The sequence below is a fragment of the Diplotaxodon limnothrissa genome, linkage group LG7, assembly GCF_057381915.1.
Source record: "Diplotaxodon limnothrissa isolate DT_005_m linkage group LG7, D_limnothrissa_male_GT1.1, whole genome shotgun sequence".
Taxonomy (NCBI): domain Eukaryota; kingdom Metazoa; phylum Chordata; class Actinopteri; order Cichliformes; family Cichlidae; genus Diplotaxodon; species Diplotaxodon limnothrissa.
Window position 1 is genome coordinate 55,071,901 of NC_140602.1, and position 23,224 is coordinate 55,095,124.

Genomic DNA, 23,224 nt, shown 5'->3' on the forward strand with positions numbered 1-23,224 from the left:
GTGGCTTTTTAAACCAATCTTTCTTGTTTGAAGAGATGTGGAAAGGTGGAGACATGAGGAAATCGATAAAAAACAAACAAACAAACAAAAAACCCCCCAAAAAAAAACCCAAAACAAATAGAAACACAAACACAGAAACACACACACACACACACACACACACACACAACCTGAGGTAAACACAAAAACATATTCATATAGTGAAACAAGTACAATGTATAGCAGCAGTTACGTCAAAATTATAGCACAGTAGTAATTGGGATTGTTGTGTGTTTTGTAGAACTACTATCTTTTGAAGAAAGAACAAAAGTGTGTGCACATCCACCCCGTCAAGCTGCGATTACTTCATATTTTTGCAAGCCGCAAGCTGGAATGTGACAAGACAAAAATCACTTCTAAACACATAATGATGTGACACATACGAGTATTTGCCTCTGTATTCCATGATGCATTATAACCTGCATTCACCGTGTATGTCCTCAAAAAATGTTTAATCTAAGATTAGTAATACATTTCTTAATGTGGCAGTTGAGCTAACACATTAAACTACTTCTACACTCTAATATCCCAATTGGATCAAGATGCTTAATGCATTAAGGTCCACACATTTTAGCAGCAATGCTCAATGACCTGTCAGGTCATATTCTAAAGTGTTTGGCTACATCATTCATTTTAAGCACTTGCTAAGTAAGTAGGTAAGTAAGTAAGTACATTTTAGGTGCATCACAAAGGATTTAAATACTGCAATTATTACTCTGGCCAGCAGAGGAAGAATGGATGGGCGTAAAAAATTAAAATTAAACAAAACAATAATATAAAAAAAAAATAAAATAAAAATCCATCATGGAATACATTCAGGCCATCTGCAACTTAAACATATAGATTTAAAAAAAAAATAATAATAATAATAATAATAACACTGCAACACAAGAAGACAACATGTAATTTCACAGTATTTAAAATCTACATATCCAACTATAGGTGAAAGGTGAAGAAGAGAACACTCTAGCAAGATTACTGTGAAGTCTTTAAAAGTCACAGTGATGCTGAACATAAATGGTTGCTATATAAAAAAAATAAATAAAACCAAAACTTGATTGAAGCTCCTGCAACCTTCCCACTTTAAGTTGGGGTGTAAGGGGCCACCAACATGCAAAAGATGAAAGTACCCCACAGTGACAACCACCCAAAACATTAGAAAGTCATCCTCAAGATCATGCTTTTAGCACAAAAATTCCAACAACCAATAACAAAAACATCAGTACATTGAGAAATTAACATAGTTAACATTGATTTGATGGTTTATATGGTTCTGACAACCAAAGTCACAAAAAAAAGCAAAAGCAAAAAAAACAAATCACTGAGACAGTATTTGTGCCATTGTGACATTTACGTCCAAAACACAATGACACAATAATCAGCAAACAGGATCTTGTTATCCTGCATGCTTCTCCTTCATTTGTCCTTTCCGAGGCTCAGACAATATAAAAGGATAAAGTAAGCATCTAAAGCTTTGATATGCCTGCAGATAGATGTCCATGTCACATTCACGCCACAAGACCAAACAATGATTCACTCGGACATCACGCCACAGCCAAGATTTTACACATTTTTCTAAGTCAGTGTGTGTAAAGCCCGTCATGCTACATTACAGCTGATTGCCGTAAATCTCCAGTAGAAGAAAACATGAGTACTGTAAATACAAGACCCAAAAAAAAGAACCTTATCAAAGCTCAACAACAGCTGTCAACACATTTCACTACAGCTTTTCCACAATGATATACACATGCTACCCATTTTCAGAAAAGCTGCTCATTTAAAAAACAAAAACTATGTGCTCCCTTGTGACAAAACAGCTTTTTCTGTAGGAACTTTAAACCATCTCTGTACTTACAGGAAATGTGTCTCAAAGAACCTTCAGCTTTACTTCATAATACTTCTCGTTTACTCTTATAAACGCATATCTGAGCAGAAGACCTACATTTCTCCTTGTCTAACAAAAAGTACAGGGTTTTGTAAAGATTTCTCAATTTTTTCCACATTCATTTCTTCTCAGTAGTCCAGAAAACAAGATGTTTGGAGAATAAATGGAGAGGAAAAAGCAAAAAAAAACCCAAAAAACAAAAAAACAACAACAAAAACCCCCCCCCAACAAACTACAACTTCTGATTCAGATATTAGATGAATTTTCCTCCAGTGATAAGGTTGTCCTGCCAGTCCCTTTTGCCCCTTTGTCTGTGCATAGGGGCACTGAGAACTGTAGCTATCATCTCCCTCCCACCCCATCCACCAGGTCAAGGAGGGGGGTCAGCACCCCTTCCCCTTCCCTCAGCAGGCAGATCCTTCCCCCCAGTAAAGGGTAACATGCTCCCTGGGATGGTTCCCGATATTGTCTCCCATAGTGAATGACCTGTATATAGAGAAAACCCTGATTAGAATACAACATTTTGGGTTAAATAATAAAAATTATTTTCAGAGTGGTACCAACCCCAACGATGAGGCACGTGCTGTGGAAACAGTTACACCCCATAAAAGGTTGCCAACCGTTCCTTCAGTGGCATTGGAAACTGATCTGCGAAGCGTCTCCAGTTGTCGTCTCCCACCTGGTTCTTAAACCCATGAAGGATCTGAAATTAAACACCACGAGATGTTTATACTGAGGAGTGCTTTTCAAAATAAATCCTGTGCATTTTAAAGGGTCAACTGCAAAAGCTGCCATTCCTGAATTTGGTCACTAGGGAGCAGCAATAACTGTTGATAAGCAATAAATGGGTTAAAGCCTGAGTGCAAACTCTGAAACCAGGCAAAACTGACAGAATTTATTCAGCGATTTTTATTGTTAGTGTTTTTCAGCTTTTACCTTGTAGAACATGTCTCTGAGGTCATCCTTTGGATTGACCCAGGAAGCCACTGCATCACAGAAGAATATAAAATCCTGTTCCAGAGAAAATAAATAAGGCGATGCTTCAGCTTCCAGAGTTATTAAAAACAAAGTGGCCACACAGTCATCTCTCTACTGCATCTCACCTGCACTACACCTCCTGGATTTACACTAATCATAGTGCAAATTCCTCTGAATGCGGAATCCTTCTCCTCGTTGTCCCTTATATTTCGCAGACAGGTGCACCTGACAACAGGGACGGCCACATTTAACACCACGCTTATCTTAAGAATACTTGAGCAACAACAGAAACCAGCATAAATCTGCAACTATGAATAACTAGTACAGAAACTCGGATGCATTCAGTACATGTTACTAAACTGACATGCATGTTTATAATACCAACTTTGAATGAAGCCAATTACCTCCTTTGACACAAATGTGTTTTCATTATCAATCCTTTTCTTCATATACTCTAAAGACAAATTACATTTTTCAAATGTGATCAAAATGTCCTGCAACAACTAACCCACAAAAATGAAGAGCCACTCCCAATTTGCATCTGATCAAGGTTCAACTTCAGTGTTTTCTCCTCGTATGCCTCTGAACTGCTTCCAGTAACACTGCTGACACCTCCAAACCTGCACTTTTAATCAATGCTAGCATATTTTCCTGACATTTGCACAGTAATGTATGGTAAAGTGAAGCGCGGTGCAGCTGCCATACACATAAGTCCCTGGGAACTGTTGCAATGATGCTTAAAACCTTTGTAAGCCTGTTGGTTCTCCACTCAGACTGATCAGGAAGAGTTTAAAAAGAAATTGATAATGACTGAAATATATCTCTTTAAAAAAAATAACTTTCCCTACTTTTTTCATTTCACCAAGGAGATCTGTGAGTCATTGCACGTGTGCAAGTGAAAAAAGAAAAGAAAAAAGAGCATAAACGCAATGATTTAAAGGATCAGCAGCTCTTGAAAGCTTTCTAGAGGTGCACTAGGAAGCAATGCTAAAGAGGCGATTGGTCAAGTTTGCCATGATTTGTTTGGTTTTTTTTAAAGCCACAGAACTTTTTGATCACTTTGCACATTTATCTAAATATGAAATTGTTTCCCGATTTACAACACATGAAGCATGCACACAAAAGAGATTCAAGTAAAACAAATCAAGCATTTTAAAATATTTAAAACTCAGAAACTCTTCTAATATCTTCACTGATGTCTTTGAGCAGTGTGTTCAGCAAAACCTCATCTATAGCACCTTGAATATAACATTACTTTTTTGTTTTGTTTTCGAAGATCTACTAAAGAAGGTTTGGGGTCGTTTTGGGACAGGCACATGCAGCTGGGTGACTACTAAATGAGAAAGGAATTTAAGAATGCTCTTTCTCATTAAAAGACTGCATCCTTTCTCTGTTGTTGAACCAGCAGGCATGTGACAAAAAAAAGAAAAATCTGATCCCATGCATCTTTTAGGTTGTTAGCGACAGTTTACAATGACAAAAAAAACTAGAAATTAAACAAATTAATGTATAAAAAACACATGAAGGTGCTACTGAGGCAAAAACAAATCACAAGTAGGACCTAAAAGAGGACAGGGTTAGTCACACGGTTGGCAATGATTACAAACTGATAGGAAAAAAAACAAACAAAAAACCAAAAAAACTGAAAAGAAAAAAAAAAAAAAAAAAACCCAAAACGCTTTTGAGAAAGGAGAGTGAGAAGGGGAAGAGGAGGAGAGCTACAGGGGAGAAAAAGGGAAGAACAGGCGACAGACGAGAAGATCAGAGGAAAGCAAAGAGAAGATGAATTAAATAAAAGATTGAATAATACACACCAGGGTCTTATAAACTGCTGTAGCATGGGTGCCACCTCTTGAGGACAAACGTAACCAAGACGACCAATTGTTATTGCTAAGGTAACGCAATCACGGTTACACACCACCAAACGCCAACCAAGACATGAGCAATGAGGAGGGGGGAGGAGAAAAAAATAAAGAAAAAACAAACAACTCAGAGACAGAAATCAACAGAATCTGTGTATGATAATAAACAGAAGATTTCACTAGCGTTGATTATTACTGCCCCTTCAAGTCAAAAGGGAGGAATGTAAAAATATGACACTCTAAAAAAAGACATACAACACGTTTAAGGGAGAACACATTGACAACTCTGACAGGACATTCATAGAAAAGGCAAACAATGGCATCTGCTTCCAGGAATTACATGGATTTAAAAAAAAAAAAAAAAAAAAAAAAAAAAGCTATTTAAATTGATCAATTTGATGAAACTGTACGTGCCAAGACACATGCTAATAAAAGGTGTAGCATGTATGGCGTAAAACAAGAGCAGTTCAGTGGGATTTTTTTTCCCCCTCTTAGCGATTTCTCCCTTAAACTCACAAATGTTAATTTTCATAAGAAACAGAAATGTTTTTTGTTTTGTTTTTCTTTTGGAAAAGAAATGACAGATTACTCCAAGCCAACTACATGGAGGGAGACTAGTATCCAGCACAGCAGGTTCTTATGAGGCAGAGAGGAGGGAGGACCTAAGTTTAAGAAGACACAAAACTATGCAACATTCTCATTAACAAACAGGCATTTATGAACAGTCCAATGACACATGCAGAAAGCAGATGGTATGCTCATTAGAGTAGAGTTCAGTGCAGGATCAGCTGATTAGAGGCAAACTGAAGAGTGCCGCTGTGCGAGCCGAGAATTTACAGCCACCTTAAACTGTGGTATTATGTGACCTAGTTTAAAAATAGTTCCAGTGGTACGCTGGCTCTCGTGGAAACATCCATGTTAACGGAATTTACACATGGCTATGTTTGCTAAGGTTTGATTCACTGTGGCGTTGTCAATTTATAGATCGATAACATGCAAGAAACTGTTAGTGGAAAGGTTAATGATCTGATACTTCAAAAATTGAAGTTGTATGATGCCCAATTGTTAAGACATGGTTATTGATTATCATGTATCCTGCATCAAACATTGGCCATTCTTAACAACATTTAACATCTATTGGCAGATATGCATCCACATTTAAAGAACAGTAAATAAAAGCAACAAATAAACTGACAGCAAACAAACAGGAACACATCTATAGAGTCCCTAGTTTTATTTCCTTTTATTTTGGCAGGTCACACTTCACCCTTGCATGCATAATTTTGATGCAATGTTCACTTGACTCATCCAATTCAAATCTCCAATGCATTTGGTTCAAACAAGAGTAGAGTGTGCAACCTAAAAATAATCTCAGCTAGGTGCCCTACTTTTAGTCAGTTTAGGTGTCATTTGGGATTAGTTGTTTAGCTGATCAGTAACTATGTGAGGCTATGCAGTCATCTATCTATAATTCTGTGTAAGCTTTGCATTTGGTTTCATTACAATATTGTACTTCACCTCATAGAGCAAAGTCAGTCGACATTAGTTCATTCCAAGGCAGGGCTCTTACACGGTTTGCTCAGTTGAAGAGTGTTAAGAATTTCACACCAGGGCTTGCTCAAGGCTTCATTTTAATTTTATTTCAACTTACAGGCCACTGTGCCAGGCTGCAAATCAATACCTGAAATATTCAGCATACTTTGGTGAAACAAGCAAAACTAGTAAGGCTCATACCTTGGGAAAGGCTGAAATTAAAAGGGAAAGACACGCAGTCTAATAAGTATAGTTAATCCTGGCTAAGTGGACCTGAGTGAGTGAGTGAGTGTGTGTATAAGTGTATACACCTCCCTCTCTCTGTGTTTGTGTGTGTGTGTGGCAACCTGGCTGGCTGACGGGCTCAGCACTACCACCGAGTGGTACCTGTGTTCTCCAGTAGTGTCTTTGGGGTATTGGGCCTGTTAATGATCTCCACCAGTTGGTGCAGCACCATCGCAATGTATGGTTGCATTTCAGGCCCTAAGAGTGTAGGTATAAGAACTTAAGTTAATTCAGATTTTAAATGTGTCACTGTACATCGTCTTAAAAGAAAGGCACTCACCCATTTGTATAGATATCTCTCCAATTGCCCATGTTGCATTGTTGCACACTGATATTAACTCTGGGTTTAAATTTGTACCCAGTATGGGCATGAAATCAGCTGAAAGGAGGAAAATTAATATCTTAGAAAATTACTTGGAATTTATTGTCACTGGTGCTTCAGAGTCAAGTACACCGAACGTACCGATGCATGGTTTGACATGCTGGAAACAAGCCTTGGTGAGATCCCCTAGCAGAGCAAATGAACTCTGACGAACTTCTGGCATTTTGTCCTGAACAGTTAGAGAAAAAAAAGAGAGCACAAGGTGAGACATGCAAGTCAGTTTACGTTTGTTTGTTTTTTTCATGTTAAATACTTTTACAGGGCCTTACCTGCATGCACTGGTACATGAGGGTGAGGATATTGCTACGAGCCACCAGCTGCTCAATGGTGCCTCCCAATCCTTCTGCCAGTCCACTAAGAAGATCCAAAGCCACAATCATGAAGTCTTTGTCAGGGGCCTCATACTGTTCTGGTTGGGACTGATGAAGCTAGAAAATATAACATGACTTAATTTAACAGTAATAAATATTAAATAATAAGTTATATGGCTTCCATCTATGGATCCACCCCACTGTGGTAGTGGTTAAACGTCCACTAAATACCTTGTTTACCACTTGGGGCCAGTGCAGCAAATTGTAAACAATACTAACAGATTGTTAACTTTAAAAAAAACACAATAAAAATTACCATTTTTGTTGTTGTTTTGCTTTACATCGAGTTCCACTTGACTACGCAGAGTCTCCAGCAGGTTTAAATGTTTTCATTTTGAATAAATAGATAATAGAAAATGCACAGAAAGTCTTTAAGTTGTCCATTCTAGACATTCTCACCATGGACTGAGCAAGGGTCTTTTGAACGAGGTTGACACAGCGTTGGTACACGGGCTCACAGTAGGGCAGGAAGCCACTCTGCAGTGCTGTGGCTACAGATGACAGACACTGAGGAAGGTAGGAATTGTGGGTTAGATACAAAAATCATGGATATTATGCAAAAATTTGACACCTTTAAGTGTGCATGAGAAACTCACTTCTAACAAAGGGAAAAGATCTTTGTCTTCATCTTTTAGTTGGTTCCATTTCTGGATCAAGGGTGGCATCAACATCTGGATGTACTCCTAATACATATCACACATTGAATGCACCGATAACAATGGCTGCCAATGTATTCTATTTTACATTCAAACAAATACAGCTTTTTTGATATTTTACAAAAATAAGTACATGACAACAGCAGTATTAATGTTAGATTTGCATAGAAATGTGAAGTGAAATCCAGCAAATGCTTCTGTTTTGCATACCGGTTTATTGAGATGGTGGCCCACTGAATCTGCAAGTGTTCCTATTGCATCATAAAGAATTAGCAGATTTTTATGTTGGTACTTGCTGAAAGCAAACACCAGTGTGTCCAGGATGAATGCCAGGTAGGGCACCAGCTCTGTACAAGCCTCCTCCTCCAAAGTGGCAAAGGCACTGGCAGGGAAAGATTAAAAATGGGGGGTTAAAGCAATGTGTGAAAGTAACTACTCTGAAATTTGGATGCACCTGAATCCTTCAGGGGAATATGTGGGAAACACAGATGCAAAAAAAAAAAAAAAGAAAAAAGAAAAAAAGTCAGAGTTAATGTGCTGTAAAATGAGAGACATGGCTTTATCATCTCACTCACCTGCAAGCAGCCTCCTGCACACGCTTGTTGCTATCCAAAATGCGTTTGAGCAGCTCTGTCATTAAAGGCTTCAGGTAAACATCCGGAGGCTGGCTGACAACCCAGTGTGCATAGCGGCTCAGTGTCCAACAGGTGATAGAACGCACCAGGGCTTTTGTGTCAGACAAACACTGGATGAGATGAGGGATGAGCTCAGGCAGGTATGGGATCATTCCTTGCATGCAGCCTGGAGAAAAAGGATAACAAAAGTATTGTTTCAAAGTGGTACTTCTGATTTTATATTCAAAGAGGGACCTCCCTCTCTTCAATTTCTCTTCATTTCCCCCTTCTTACCTTCAGCTATAGCCCCCAGCACTAGGATTCCAGACTCTTTAACTACCCACTCTGGATGGAAAAGCAGCTCTTTGAGAAGAGGCAGGATGTGCATCAACAGATCTTCCCTGAACACGTTGGCCAACACGTCGAGCGCTGCTGCTGAACACTTGCCTAACAGCACACACATACACAGAAACAAAGATCATACAGATGTAACAAGCATAATACAAACAAGCAGAAGACAATTAGTACACCATCTGCTTTTTGGGACTGTTAAAAAGGTGCACGATGTGGCATGTTTGTTGTACTGATTATAAAGTTACATAAAACCTAAGAAAAATGAGATCTTCCTCTTCTCTATTAGCCGTTTGGACTACAAGACAATGCAGGGCTCCTTTCAGTGGAGTTCATGGATAAAGAGCCACTATGAATTATTTTGAAACAACCATCACAGAGCAATCTAGACAGTTCAATTTAGATATGCACTGAACTCACGCAGGTTCCAGTCAGAGATAGTATCATCATCATCTAGTTCGTCATCTTCATCCTCCTCATCCTCAATTCCATCACCCTCATGCTGTTGGGCAACAGTGCGGGAGCGATGGAAGCGTGGTCTGATGTCTTGCTCGTTGTCTGGAATGGCCTCATCCTCTTCAATGTCTCCCTGAAAATGAACGTATGGTATAAAAATTCTTCAGCGTGTAGGCATTAGCATGAGAGTTCAGTCAGCTGAAACCAGAAATTAGCTATGCATTTTGTGTTGTAAAATGTATACAACTCTAATTTGTTTGTACATCACAAACAACTTAACTGCATGTCAGCTTGACTCCTGGAGCAGTTTATCATTGTACCGTCACGTAAACATATTAGGCAGTACAAACTGACCTTGAGCAGAATGATGTCAATCTCAGAGTACTTCATCCCGTTGACAAGCACCGGAGTGAGCCTGGAGCAGCGGCGGGAAAAATGATGAGAACAAAGGGCAAGGTTAGGGCAGAATTCACAGGCAATTACTCACATTTGGTCCCTGCTGTGGACACAGTTTAATGTGACAATTTGGTGACAGATGTTAAACCTGAGGTCAACTCTTAATCAGCCACCGTGAGGTGAGGAAAAATAACACCCTAGTACAAGGTCTTCGCTGACTTGCTGCCAAGGCTGCTATGAATCAGCTACTTTCAAAACCAGCATAAGTCTGTACATTACATCTGGCTCTGTGTGTGTGTGTGTGTGTGTGTGTGTGTGTGTGTGTGTGTGTGTATTTTCTTACTGGGAGAGGTGGCCACACAGCACTTCCTTACACACCGGCTGCTCGGCCAGTGTCAGCCAGAACTCACAGGCCTCTAAGGCAACATTCTCGTCATGGTCCTGAGTCCTCTGTAGCATGTACTGAATTTAAAAAACAAAACAAAACATACAAATAAACAAAGACATTTTCACGTACAAATCTGAATATTTCATCCCAAAGGAAGGAATGCAACCAAATCTAAAACCTGCGACGCACTACTATGATTCTGTTCAGAGAATAGTTCATTTCATTTTTGTCTTATTATAATGACCATGGTGTATGTTTGATCAATGCCTCTAAGAGGAGTTGGGGAACAGACAATCTATATCAAACTTACTACATAAATTCTTATAGTACCAGGATCATCAACATCTATACAGCTTTTGGAAATAATTTTTACCTCACAGATAATATAAGTGTATAAGCTGATCTAAAAACGAACCACAACATTATAGTACATCAGTGCGTGCCTGTGAATTGTCCTCATCTTTAACGTTCATGAGTTCAGTACACGTTGCATATATGTTTTATAAGGGCCAAAGATTTGCAAGAGTCTAAATCAAGCAGTGATGTGAGTAACTGTAACTGGTTACTTTGTCTTCTATAATGAATAACTCACAAGGAAGAAGAAGAAAAAAAAAGTATTTCTAATTTGTTTGTTTGGTGCTTTTGAACATCTGACTACTATGATATAATGAATATAAAAATAATAAAATGATAAATTCACAAAAAGTGTTTGTATTTTAATACATGAGTAAAGAAAGTGAAGCCAGTAACACAACTAAAAGCTACCCGTGCATGTCTATTGTTTAAACCAAACCCATCAGAGAAAAGCAAATGGGCTGATAAAGAGTAAGCAATAACTCTTTATGAGAAACTATCATTTTATAGATTTAGTGGGCAAACAAATAATTATTCAGCAAAGTCATGTTTGCAAAATTGGGGGGAAAAATAAATTAAAACAAACAAACAAAAAAAAAACAAAAAACACAGCCCTACTTTATTCGGCCATGTTCATCAGAATGACATAAAACGACCTCCAGTACAACAGAGTTGCTTACTGCTGTGTTATTAATAGAGGTTTATGTCATATGTCATATTTACTCAGGGTTCATCCACATTTTCCATTTCAAAATGTCATATTTATCCACACTCCTGAGGTTTATTGAGAAAAAAAAAAAGAAAAAAGAAAAAAAAGAAAAAACACCCTGAATTTAACAACAAGCTACATGATTTTTAGGTATCTAACATGCAAGTTTCATTTTGAAGAGCACACTGTTATCCCCCCCCCCCCCAAATTTCCTTTTTACATGAATACATTAGGGTGGTCGTGGCTTCTCCACTAGCTGACTCACTAATGTAAGTGATTCAATCCTGGCTCTTCAGGTATGCATGCCAAAAGGGCTTTGGGTAAAGTGTTTTAAGTATATGTATAAAAGGTACTGTGTGTGTGTGTGTGTGTGTGTGTGTGTGTGTAAACATGGCTTGTGCTGCAATGCCCATTCAATGGTTAAATGGACTATAGTACGTGCCAAATAAATGATAGTCCATTTATGTTACTATATAATCCAAAAATGTTCTGTCAAGCTTGACATTTGACCATCTGAAATGCTGACTTAATATAATTCAAAGACTGTAGAGGGAGCTGTGTGGAGGAGTGTGCATTCGGGTGCAGGCTAAGGTTGGCCTGCTCTCTCACATAGTAGTATTTTGTCTGAGGTGCCTGCCTTCCCCAAATGCTATTGAAAAAACACTGCAGAACACAGGGAGAATCTAGAACTATACCACCTCTCTAAACCTTGAAAACCCATTTCAATACTGCACCGATTCCCCGATTATCAGCTTTTAGGCGCCTCCCTTTTAGTTAATATAGTCATTCTTCATCTTTACAATACACTCACCTCTATGATGTTATGCATGTGTGGCAGGAGACGATCGAGGCGAACCTCAAGCAACATAACAAGAGCTCTACAAACATTCTTCCTCACTTCTGGCTCATCATCTGTTGCCAGTGCAAAGAGATTCTACAGAGGGCAGGGCGACAGCTTAAAGTTAATACCACTGTTGGCAATAACATAAGAATAAATATGATTGAGAGGGGAATAGTCAATACAGTAATGCAGAACATTACAGATCATGTACCAGTGTTTTAGATGTTTGTGAATGTACACAGTTCTGCGATTTGCTGTATGTATAATCTGTAGCCATTTGCTTTAAATGTCCAGTTTACTATATCAAAATGTTAAATATATACCCCATATCTTTAAAAGACATAACAAAGAAAGACATACATTGAGGTGCTGCACCATCTTACGGTACAAACTGGCATTACAGAAAGGCCCCAGCTTGACTTCAGTTGAGTTGTCTTCAGCACAGTACACAAATGTTTCGGACATAAAGTCATAGCTGTTCGATTTATGACGGCTTTAGTTCATTTATTACACTTTTAAACTATTAATTGCTACTAACTATTCAGTTTTTTTTGTGCTTCAGCCTCTGCCAAATATCTGACTTCAATTTTCTTATTATTAATCTCTTCTCCCAAGCCCTAAACATAATATAATTTGCAATAATTTGCATGAGGCTTGGCATATGCGGCGACTGATTGCAGAAAGCCACAAACTGGAGAGGTAAATCCCAAACTGTCAGAGGAATAGCTCGCCTTATTGAAGTGACCCTTTAGTAGCTTCTGTTTCTTTCTTTTGGGGCCAATGATTTGTTTTGCATATAGATACACTTAAAAAAAAAACAAAGCATAATAGATAATATAAAGGAGCATTAGAGTCTGACTTGCCTCAATGAAAGGATCGATGTGAAGCATAAGAGCCTGAGTCCTGCTGATGATGAACTGATTGACGCAGGCGATGGCATGAGACCTGCAACAGAGTAACAACCACATTAGAGTCACACCGACATGTTTTCCTCACATGTTGCACACTGTGAATGTAGCCTCTGTATTATTATTTGCCCCATCTCCTCCAATCTAACCTCCAAATATGAGAAAGCTCTCTCTCTACAGGAGTTTTACACTGCAACAGACACTCGTTGTGTGTCGTCTCTAAGAAACATAAGACAGACTGAAAATGTACATACTGGCTGTGTATTCAGATTTAGACTAGACATTTTATTGTATCCAACAAATGGAGAATAGTTCAGGCAAGACACAAAGTCACAGTTTTGGTACACCAGCTGATATCAGCTGGAATGTCAAGTAAGTCCCAGTAGAAGTTTTTCATCAATTTTAAATTACTGAGGAGGAAAGGAACCATCTTCATTTGCTTAAAGTAGTTTTAACTGAAAAGTATGCACCGTCACTAAACAGGTATAATAAACAGCATTCACAGACAATTTAAATGCAATGCCATGCACATTCTAAAAGAGTGTAACAGACTAGGTCATTTCAAATAATAAAACATCCATGTGTAAGTGAAAGGTTCAAAGGACAGTGTAACTTAAAATCAACTTCAGTCAGCAAAATTGGAAAAAAAGAAGTATTATGATACCTAATCTTAGGACTGCTGTGTTTGAAAAACTGCAAGAACTTGGGGATCATGATGTTCAGAGGACGGTCCAGCATGTCACTGTCCAGGATCTCAGCAGAGTCCTCGCAGATCTTCTGAAGAGCTCCGAAAGCTCCCTGAAAACAAAGGAAAAAAATGGCATAAGGAAAAGACAGCAAAGTAAACAATGAGAAAGAAAGAGACATGATGGAAGATTTAATTTTTCTGCTAATTTATCAGGAAGTTAACCCCAAAATACTGAGACACTGAAGTAGACAGTAGGAATAAAACGTATTTGGAACTGGTCTTATTTGCCTGATTCTCATCTAACATTGAGGCAAAATTTACTGTATAATAACATAATTTGCTTCATTGCATAGTAAGAATAAAGTCTGCAATCGGAAGCACGCATAAGAGCCAAAGGCTTTACATGCTTAAGAGCCAAATATGACAGGTACAATGTAAGAGGCCACACAGTGAAATAAATAAATTGCCCGTATGGTACACTATAGTCATATTACAATCACGCATATTTAAACCCAAGCCCAAAACAAAATCACCCTGGTTCTATAAATCCACATACTGTGTATAAGCTCTGTAACATATGAGACATGGAGGATCATAGTGCTAGTATTTGCACAGTGAAAGCACTAAATAATACATTCCACCTTCTCATCCATGATGTTCAATAGGATTCATCCACTTCTGCTCTAATAACCTTCAAACAGTTGGCGCACACATACACACGCACACACGCACACACACGCACACACACAAGCTGCTTGACAGATGGTTAGTATGCATGCTCACGATATGCTGCAGACTTCAGTCTCTCTCACAAAAATAAATAAATAAATAAAAACATTGCAGCCTGAGAGGCAGATACAAGAAACGGCACAGCACTGACACCAACGCTGTCTGAAATGTGTTTCTATGGAAACCACTCCCATGTCGGCATTCCTTTTAGAGGACAGATACAGAGCCATCTCCACAAGAGAAAAAAAAAAAAAAGAGGGGAAAAATATGCTCAGAACCACAGGGGTGACACAAGACGAGGAGGCTAAGGTTAAATCAAGGTCACAAACAAGAAGGGACAAAGGAAATTTATGAAGGGGGAAAAAGGCATTTCTTTCATCAGACTGAATCTTGATGCCAGCAGGTAATCAGAGACAGCAGTGGAAATTTCCTTTTGGAATTTGGAGATGACATTGAGAGAACTGCTAATGGCACCTAGAAACAGACGAAAGGAGACAGTTCCTTTAATTGTATAAGACATGCTGCTGTTTAAGCTAAGAATTGGAAATCCAAACAAACAAAAAAAAAAAAAAAGTAAACAGATGTCATATACATAAGCCATGATATAAAAATCTCATGACAACCCCCAAAATGTCAGATTTATCTTAATGTTGAAAAACATGACTGGGTTACTAATGAGCTATTTAGAAGAAAGACTTCCTTTTTCCCCCTCCTATCCATATGTATTCAAGATCACTGGGGTTTAAATGCTGGCATGGCATGATATGTTAACACACATCACGACTAATCAAGAATAATGACCAGACTAACTGATAATGCAATTGTTGGTTGCGAACCTGCGTGGGAACCCAAACAAATATTTCATATTACGCACAACTGTGCTCCAGCGCTGCACACAGTGACGTCAAAACATAATACAGGCATTTGTGTGTGTCAAGAGAGAAGTGCAAAGTAATGGGAGTGGCCTGCAAGTGTTTCAATGATATGAAAGTATCTAAAGTGTAATCTTCCTTTCAAGTCCTGCTACTGAAGGTCGTTCACTGTGAGAATGCAATTCACGCAGATGGCTGTGAGCCACGGCAAAGAAGAAAAATAATAATACACATGTAGTCGACTAAACGGCTCCTTCAGAATCCTGCCCTTGAAATGTGAATAATGCTACAAATGAGCACTGAGGTGGCAGAGCATTATCATAGGTGATCGTTTTCCCCTTCGAGTGGTATCAACACCGTTATAGCCACTTGTCAACCTCCATTAATCAAAACATAGCCATAACCTATATTAAGCCGTCCACCAGCATTAAACTTGGCATCTGACACACCTGCTTGTTTCTTTATATAGAGCATGCAGAGAAGAGCACAGCGTGGTGACACGAGGAGCTCTTCCAGCAACCACTAGTCTTAAACCACAAAAAAGGCAGGACTCACTGGTAGGGCAACAGCTCCTTATGTTACCAAAACAAATGTGTTTTGATTTTTCTGCGTTTTGTTATGTTCATACTAAGCTTAAAAAAAATCTATGACATCATTACTTGAGAACAGATGATTTAAAGCTAAAAACAGCATGCTGCAGTTTCACCATATACAGAAGCTTGTCTTTATACACAGCGTCAGCAGACATTAGGTCTCAGCGTGGGACTGTTGAGCAATCAGAGGGAGGATGATTCACTGGGAGAGTCACGAGGATCATCTTGCACAGATACTGTAAATGCACAACATATATTGATCAAATGGCCCAAGGCCAACATGCATTTACACGTTTCTCAAAGCGTAGATTACAGATCGGAAACTGTACACTGGCAGTCACTAAATATACTCCCAAAATAGATATCAAAGTCATGCTGATAGAAATAGTGGATTATTTTGGGGAGGCAGTGGATGCTCAGTTCTTAAAGAGTACTATATGGCTAATCAAGACTACCAACAGCTCTATCCTAAAGTGAAGAAGGTGCCAGATACTACAGCAACAAAAAAATAACATCAACATCAGCAACAAGAAGAAATACTGACCCTTTAAAGTGTACTTATTTACTCATTTTCAGCTCAATATTTAAATCTTGGACTCTAGACTAGCTGATTCACTTTTCCCAATAGCCCCCATCTATCTCACACTTAAACTCTTTACACACCAGATGTATACAATTCGGGCAAATATTTAGTGTTAATATTTTTTGAACTTGCCTATTTTTACATGCAGCCCTTCAAACCAACTGCGTAATATCACAGGACAAATTTTAAACCTTCATTCCCCCCCCGAATCAAGCTTGATTTTTCTGATATTTTGCATGGAAATAAACAGATCTGACCATTCAGAGCACTTAATTTGGAAACAACTGCGTTCGTAGCTCAAAAAATGCACTAAGCTAAATATACAATGACGTTGAAATAGTAAAATAATCGTATTTTACCTCAGACACACAGCTAGATGCTGCTCTGGGTCACGGTTCTCTGAAGTTATCCTCAAATCGGCCTCAACTCTGCCAACGAGAGCTCAAACTACCCACTGACATCCTGACATATGTATGACAGCATCTCTTCTGACTGGCTACACTGAGGTTTTTATTTCAAACTTTGGCCTGCTTATATAAACATAAAATAACTGGGTGTGCACTAGAAGTTGGTGGGGATGGTCTCTTCTGATGCAGCTAACCTTGGAAAAACCTGGAAACTATTCTAATGGTTGTCAAACCACATCTTCATTGATATATACTGAGGTGTCAAAACTCATCAAGGTTAGAAGGGAGGTCATCAAATGTTGTGCTTTGGGAGGAAAGAGATATAGTAATGATTATTTGTTTGCTTCCTAGTTATTCACAGTGCAGCAACTTGACCATCTTCAACAAGAAACATTAAGAAGCTTTCCAACCCTCAAGCTTCTTTTCAAAAAACATAGCTGGTCTTATAAGGAGTTTCTACATTTGGTTGCTTGAGTGTTAAGCCTCTTGCACACACGCACGCACACACACACACACACACACACACGCACACACACACACTTCAAGATGGTCTGCAGTAACTACCTGACCTAAATCTCAGCTTCTGAACAAGCTTTACAAAGGAGGCTAGCAGCGGTGCTACACAAAGATTTATTTTTTTATGTCACACCTATTCCTTAAATTACTTTAAATCACATCGACAAGTAATAATCCTGTCAGCATGTATTTTTATTGCCCTAAGACACAGCTGAATTTACCACGACACTTTAACATGCCGTTTAATTTATTAATTCTGATGTCATGGGCAAATCCAGCTGACAGAATACTAATGACCTGGGAGTTTATATGAGCTTGAATATGGTTACACAAATCAGATGATCTAACAGTCACAACAAACAACTGTACTGTCATTTTCGTGGCTGCTGCAATGGAGCATTTAGAAGAACAAGCACTTGAGTTTTATTCTGCAGAACATTCAGAAAAATTAAAGATATTAAAAAAAAAAAAAAAAAACAGAGTGGATCATGGTGGCCTGTAAAGATGAAATATGACCCAACAGCATGTAGTTATCGGCGTTTTGAAAAGTAAAGCATATTTGGACGATGATCAAAAAAAAGAGAGAGAATAATTGAGTCAGAGCTGAATAATCTGCAGTCTGCAGCGGCTGCTCCAGCTGTGAGAATGTCTTTAGCTCATCTGGCCAGCAGGATACCATCCAGATGCTGCTTTATAGCTGAGCCAGCTTTTCTTTCCACAATAAATTAATTAATAAACAAATAAACAGTACACGCACAACTGTCTGTGTGCCCAGACAGGGAAACATGCTTAATTACAGCACACATGGGCTGTAATATACAGTCAGAAATATGTGCACGCTTAATCTCAGCACTCCCCACCCATCTCCAACACAGCTATGGCAAAAAGCGGCCTCTCATTCTCATACTCACACACACGCTTTTGTTAAACTTCTGATGAGTTGAAAGCACGGTAATTAAAGAGGAAGAAATCTGAGTCATTGGCAGATGATAATATTACAAAATGACATTAGCGTCATGTCCATATCAAGCAAAGTAATGGCTGCTGCCATATTAACGCTGAGCCCACTGCATTTCAGGTTGGATTCTTTAAGCTGGTTCGGGACTCTTTGTGTGATTTTTTTTTAGTAATGAAATGTCAAATTTTGACACTTTCCTGCGGAGCACTATTCATGTGCTACAGAGTGACTGAAACATGAATACATCATGGCTACTCAGCTGCAACATTTGAGTCCATCTTAACCAAGTCAGTTTCGTCAGAAGACATTTTATTAAAATCAATCTCATATTTTTGATTACTGCAGAAGATTTTAGAGCCACATTGTATTTGTATGATGCATTTTCAGTTCAGTGTGTTACAAGATAATTTTAGATTTTTAAGAACTTTTGAAATGATCTAAGTGATTTCCTGTTCATATATAGTTTGCTCATTTGTAATTGGGTTAGTACATACATTTCTGTGGAAACACGGTGTTAGTGGATTATTACAGGAAACATCATCTGTAGAACCCTTAAGAAATAGTTTTCACATCTTTCACCCGTATCAACACATTTGTGACACCACCAGCAAACATCAGCTTAGTGCCTAAAAGAAATTAATTTATAAGCTTCTGATTTGTTTGTCCTCACTTCACATGTGTTATAATCCTCAGAATCCAGCAGCAGGCAGAGTTTGGGTAACAGCTCCGGCCAGTTTTGTAGTTCTCCCTTGGAGGCAATTGTAGTGATGAGGATGCCTGTTGTCAGAGTGGGTTGAGTTAGTTGATTAAACCAAAATCATGCACAGGATATAATGAAACAGACATTTAATATTATAAAGCGCTTCTGTTTATAATCCATGTGAATAGAAATAACAGAAATGCAGCACATAAATAGCTTCAAGTTAGCTTAAACAGCAGGATGACCCCTAATTATGCAAATGTTAATATCAAGATTCTGCAATAATAGCAGGGAATGCTTGGGAGACCAAACCAGCATTTAAAAGCTGGCCTTTAACATTCTGATACAGTAGCCTATTGAGTTAAGGAAGACTATTTAGAGGCATTTAAAGCCAGTGTAGGGCTTTGCTCTCACTGGATTAAAAAGAAATAGATTAAAAAGAAATTCACAGTAGCCTTCAATCATACTGTAACTGACAAGGTCTGAGAGATAACTGCACCGCCTCTAAGCTCTGTTTTCAGGCTTCACAATCTTGAGCCAGTTACAGGTCCGTTAGGCCAGATTAGCCAAGCAGCGGTGAAAACCTGAGAGAGCAAACTTTGAGTGCCTGAAGTCAAAAGTCAGCAATAGCACGCTTTTGACAGCAAGTCTATGTGTCCACGCTAATCTGGTGGGAGGGGTTAAGAATGGAGAGAGGAGAACTGCAGGAGTTTTATTTCTAAGGGTTTTTTCATAGATTTCTGCCCACTAGATAAATAAAGAAATATAAACAACACAGAAAAGCAGACTCATTTTCTACTAAAAACATAACCATATCCCTAAAAATAAGAAAATAAATGAGCTACTATCCCAAATCCCTTTCATCGGTTTAATTAGTGTAAATAATATACAACCATCACAACCAATAATAAGGTGTTGTGTAAATATTCATTGTCATTTATTTCCCTGCTTTGTCTGCAAATGCTGATTATGTTCCCAATATAGTGAGCTGTAGGTTTTATATTTCAGCATGTAGTTTAAACAAATAAGGAAGTTATTTACAGGAACAACAAAGCAACGTACATAACAACAGAAAACATTTAAACATAAAAAGGTATGCATGGATGCTAAGGACAACATTACAATCAGAAGACAGAGAGGGGACTTACCAACAGTGGCCCGAATCAGAGGAGATGAGTCTCCGATGTTTTGGAGGCACTCACTCTTGATGAAATCAGACACGCCATTAGGGAAGTTCTGATAGTGAGCTTTCACATTGTTCTTCAGTATCAGCCCGCTCAAGGATCGGGTCGGTTCATCTTGGGAGAGAAAAGGCCAAGGAAGGAAATGTGAAAATTCCACTCTAGCTGTGATCAAAATGAAGGCTGGTGACTCAGACATTAAATTGCTTTCCTTTCATTTTTCACAAGCAGAGTATTACAGAAATTATGTTCAGACATTTATACTAACATTGTGGACAGAAACTATTTTACTGTTTGCTTAAAATGGGTAAGTAATAAATTCGGTCATTTTTTTTGTTTAAACACTTGTGGCTTGTTGCATCTGAGCTAAGGTCGTCATGCAACCGAAAAGGTCTTAACACCACTTAACATTTGGGTCATCTGCTGTGCAGACAGTCAAGCCAAAAGTTGAGCAGTGCCAGGATTTAGCTTTAAAATTAGAGTGGCCCATATTCTGTGTGGCACATCATTTGCAACAAAGATGCCATCAGGTCACCCAAGTCTCAGCCGGGCTGACCTGTCAATAAGCAGTTACATAAAAACGACAGCTGCCCAGGTGCTATTAGACGATCTAGGAACACACCACAGACACAAAATGACAGAGCGAAGGAGAAGGGCAGACAGCTTACCTTCTGATTTCAACTTTGTCAAAACAAATATCAAATAGTTGTTAAAGTCTGGATACTGATTCAGCTGCTCGAGTCTCTGGGAGAAATGGTTAAGGGTTACAAATGTACGAAGAGCATGTTAAAAGGCTGAAAGAACATCACTGCATTCTGTAATCTGATAACAACAATAAAGCCAAAAAGAGTTTTTTTTCCTCCTCCCCATATAAAGAGGAGGAGTGGTCTAATCTAACAGCATAATGATGGGAGCGTATGTCAGTGTGTGTGAGTGGACTGGATGTATGCTTGTAAGGGGGTCATAAATGTGTCATTTGGCATGACTGTACTGGCAGATGGCATCTTTAGGGCTATAACAGCAGCTAGTCTATGAGTTAATGAGACAGTCTGTATGAAGGGTTACATAAGAAATTTATTAAGGACCTGCATGAAACCAGACAAAAACATAAGGACCAGCAGCTCTGAGCAGCAGATGATTGCTCCTCAACTGCATTGTCACACAACACTAGCACAGTGTTGTGTGACAATACAGTGCCCAAGCTACAGAGTAAAGCTAATAAAGCACTTACATGTTAAACCTACCCTTTAGTGCTTGCCATTTAATCTAGCCGGAAGAGGTCACCTTAATACGGTTTTGTTTGATAATCCCTGGCACCCTTTGGAAAAGTGACATAGAGTAAAATGTCACAGCGAAAATGCTTGAATAATGATGGCTTCTTATTCCACTCCATTAACTCCATTAACTCCTGTTTTAGAACAGGAGATTTCAGATTCTGTTGCACTAGTAAAATCCAGCAATTTCGTGCATTGCATACACTACTGTCACAATTAACACAATCACCATTACATCATTATATTATGCACAGAATTTCTAATTCGAATGTTAACTTAAATTAGTAGCATGTTTCCGGTAAGCTTAGCTTTAATTGAGGATTAAGTTGCAGATGATATACCGGGGCTTTAGACATGTTTTATTATGATGTTCTGCCGAAGCAATATGCAAGGTAAAGGTGTACAGGAGGAGCAATTAGAAGCTACCGTTGGTTATTGTATTAACCAAGCAAGACAATTTATAGCATTTTTAATGTCAAATGATGTTAGCACGACCTGCTCCGTTTGTAGCGCGTGCAAGCGAGACAAAAAAAGGCACGAGCGTACCTGCTTGTAACTGTAACCACCCAGGCTAGTATTAGCTATCGTTAGCCTGTTGAGTCTGTTTTGTTATTAAATCACTAACAGATTATATCATCCATATCTGGCTCAAAAAGGATACTTGCTGGACGGATCTCTGTGTGGACGTATCAGGCGACTGAGACTCCTTCAGCAGCTGTAAAATTTGTTGAAGTCCTTGCTCGTCTGGTTTCCACTCACACTCCATCTTGCTGCTGCGGATAAAGAAATAACATAAGCTCAGACAGAGGACTTGTCATCGTACGCCTCACTAATGCTGCTCCCTACGAGGCGGAGTGATTTTGGATAGGGAAAAAAGGCTTTTACCTGTTCTGGCTTTGCCGTGCTGTGCAGTCGACTTTCTGCTGAAATGTGAACGTCTGTTTGGGTTTTCAGACATGGGCCTTACACGGCGAGTCGACCCGTTTTCTCCCAACCCAAGCTGAAAAAAACCTTCGGGCTACGGTCTGGCGTCGCATATAACTGGCTACATAGTCAGCTGACACGGAGCTGGAGGGTCCTAGTGCGCCACAAGTTTTTTTAAGCCTAAATAGTCTAACTAAAGATGCTTTTTTACAGGAGGAAGATAACTAGAAGGACCAAACATGTTTACATATATCTATTTAGTCTTATCATTAAAGACAATACGAGGTTGCCCTTTGTTCAGAGAAGGTAAAGAGACGCTGTAAGAGGGAAACTATACTGAAAAATCTGGGAAATTCCTAGATTTCCAACGGACATGAAGGCAGCACAGATCGTGACACTGGCTATGAAATTTCCATTTTATATTTCAAGAAAACAGCTCCATCTTCAGGCTATATTTTTTATCGAACAAATTCAACAGCATTTACCCTGTAATTTTAACTTAGCTAGCAGCATCAGTTATAATAATTTTTGAATCACAGTTAAATAAAAAAACAAACAAAGACATGTAGCCTAGGCCGTTATAAATATCAGTGAATTAATAATTAATGAAGAAAACATAAAAAACATAAATACTGAAGCATACGCCAGTTTCGTAAAATATATTACTTTATTCTTCAATATAATATATAGAAAGTAGCCTACATGTTTGCTTAAAATGTTCCTATTCAAAGGAAAGAACAGTAGTTCTGAACCATTTGTTCCACTAGATGGCAGCACACAGTAGAACTGCG

At 38.7% G+C, this 23,224-nt stretch overlaps 1 protein-coding gene across 4 annotated transcripts; it reads right to left on the reverse strand.

Annotated features, from left to right (window-relative positions):
- Positions 1-227: 227 nt before the first annotated feature.
- On the reverse strand, positions 228-22,504 carry tnpo1 (transportin 1). Of its 4 annotated transcripts, none has more exons than XM_085359955.1 (25): positions 22,395-22,504; positions 22,171-22,279; positions 20,904-20,979; positions 20,203-20,352; positions 19,025-19,131; positions 13,673-13,806; positions 12,964-13,045; positions 12,071-12,193; positions 10,152-10,270; positions 9,767-9,827; positions 9,377-9,545; positions 8,900-9,052; positions 8,567-8,792; positions 8,202-8,373; positions 7,932-8,018; positions 7,735-7,842; positions 7,234-7,392; positions 7,046-7,133; positions 6,863-6,961; positions 6,685-6,780; positions 4,717-4,792; positions 3,028-3,127; positions 2,861-2,935; positions 2,489-2,627; positions 228-2,410 (listed from the first exon to the last, which is right to left on the reverse strand). In XM_085359955.1, the coding sequence occupies exons 2-24, from the start codon at positions 22,273-22,275 to the stop codon at positions 2,520-2,522; spliced, it is 2,673 nt and encodes an 890-aa protein (XP_085216081.1). In that variant the 5' UTR covers positions 22,276-22,279; positions 22,395-22,504; the 3' UTR covers positions 228-2,410; positions 2,489-2,519. The 4 variants fall into 4 exon arrangements, with proteins under 4 accessions (XP_085216081.1, XP_085216080.1, XP_085216082.1 ...); XM_085359954.1 differs by having other exon boundaries at positions 22,171-22,282; XM_085359956.1 differs by lacking the exons at positions 228-2,410; positions 2,489-2,627; positions 2,861-2,935; positions 4,717-4,792 and having other exon boundaries at positions 3,047-3,127; positions 22,171-22,282.
- Positions 22,505-23,224: the final 720 nt, after the last annotated feature.

Coding starts and splice junctions, on each gene's coding strand:
- tnpo1 (XM_085359955.1), bottom strand. CDS start 22,275: ATGGAGTGTGAGTGGAAACCAGACGAGCAAGGACTTCAACAAATTTTA. Junction 20,980..22,170: donor CACAGAGATCCGTCCAGCAA/GTATCCTTTTTG, acceptor CATTTCTCCCAG/AGACTCGAGCAGCTGAATCA. Junction 19,132..20,202: donor TCTGATTCGGGCCACTGTTG/GTAAGTCCCCTC, acceptor CTCTGACAACAG/GCATCCTCATCACTACAATT.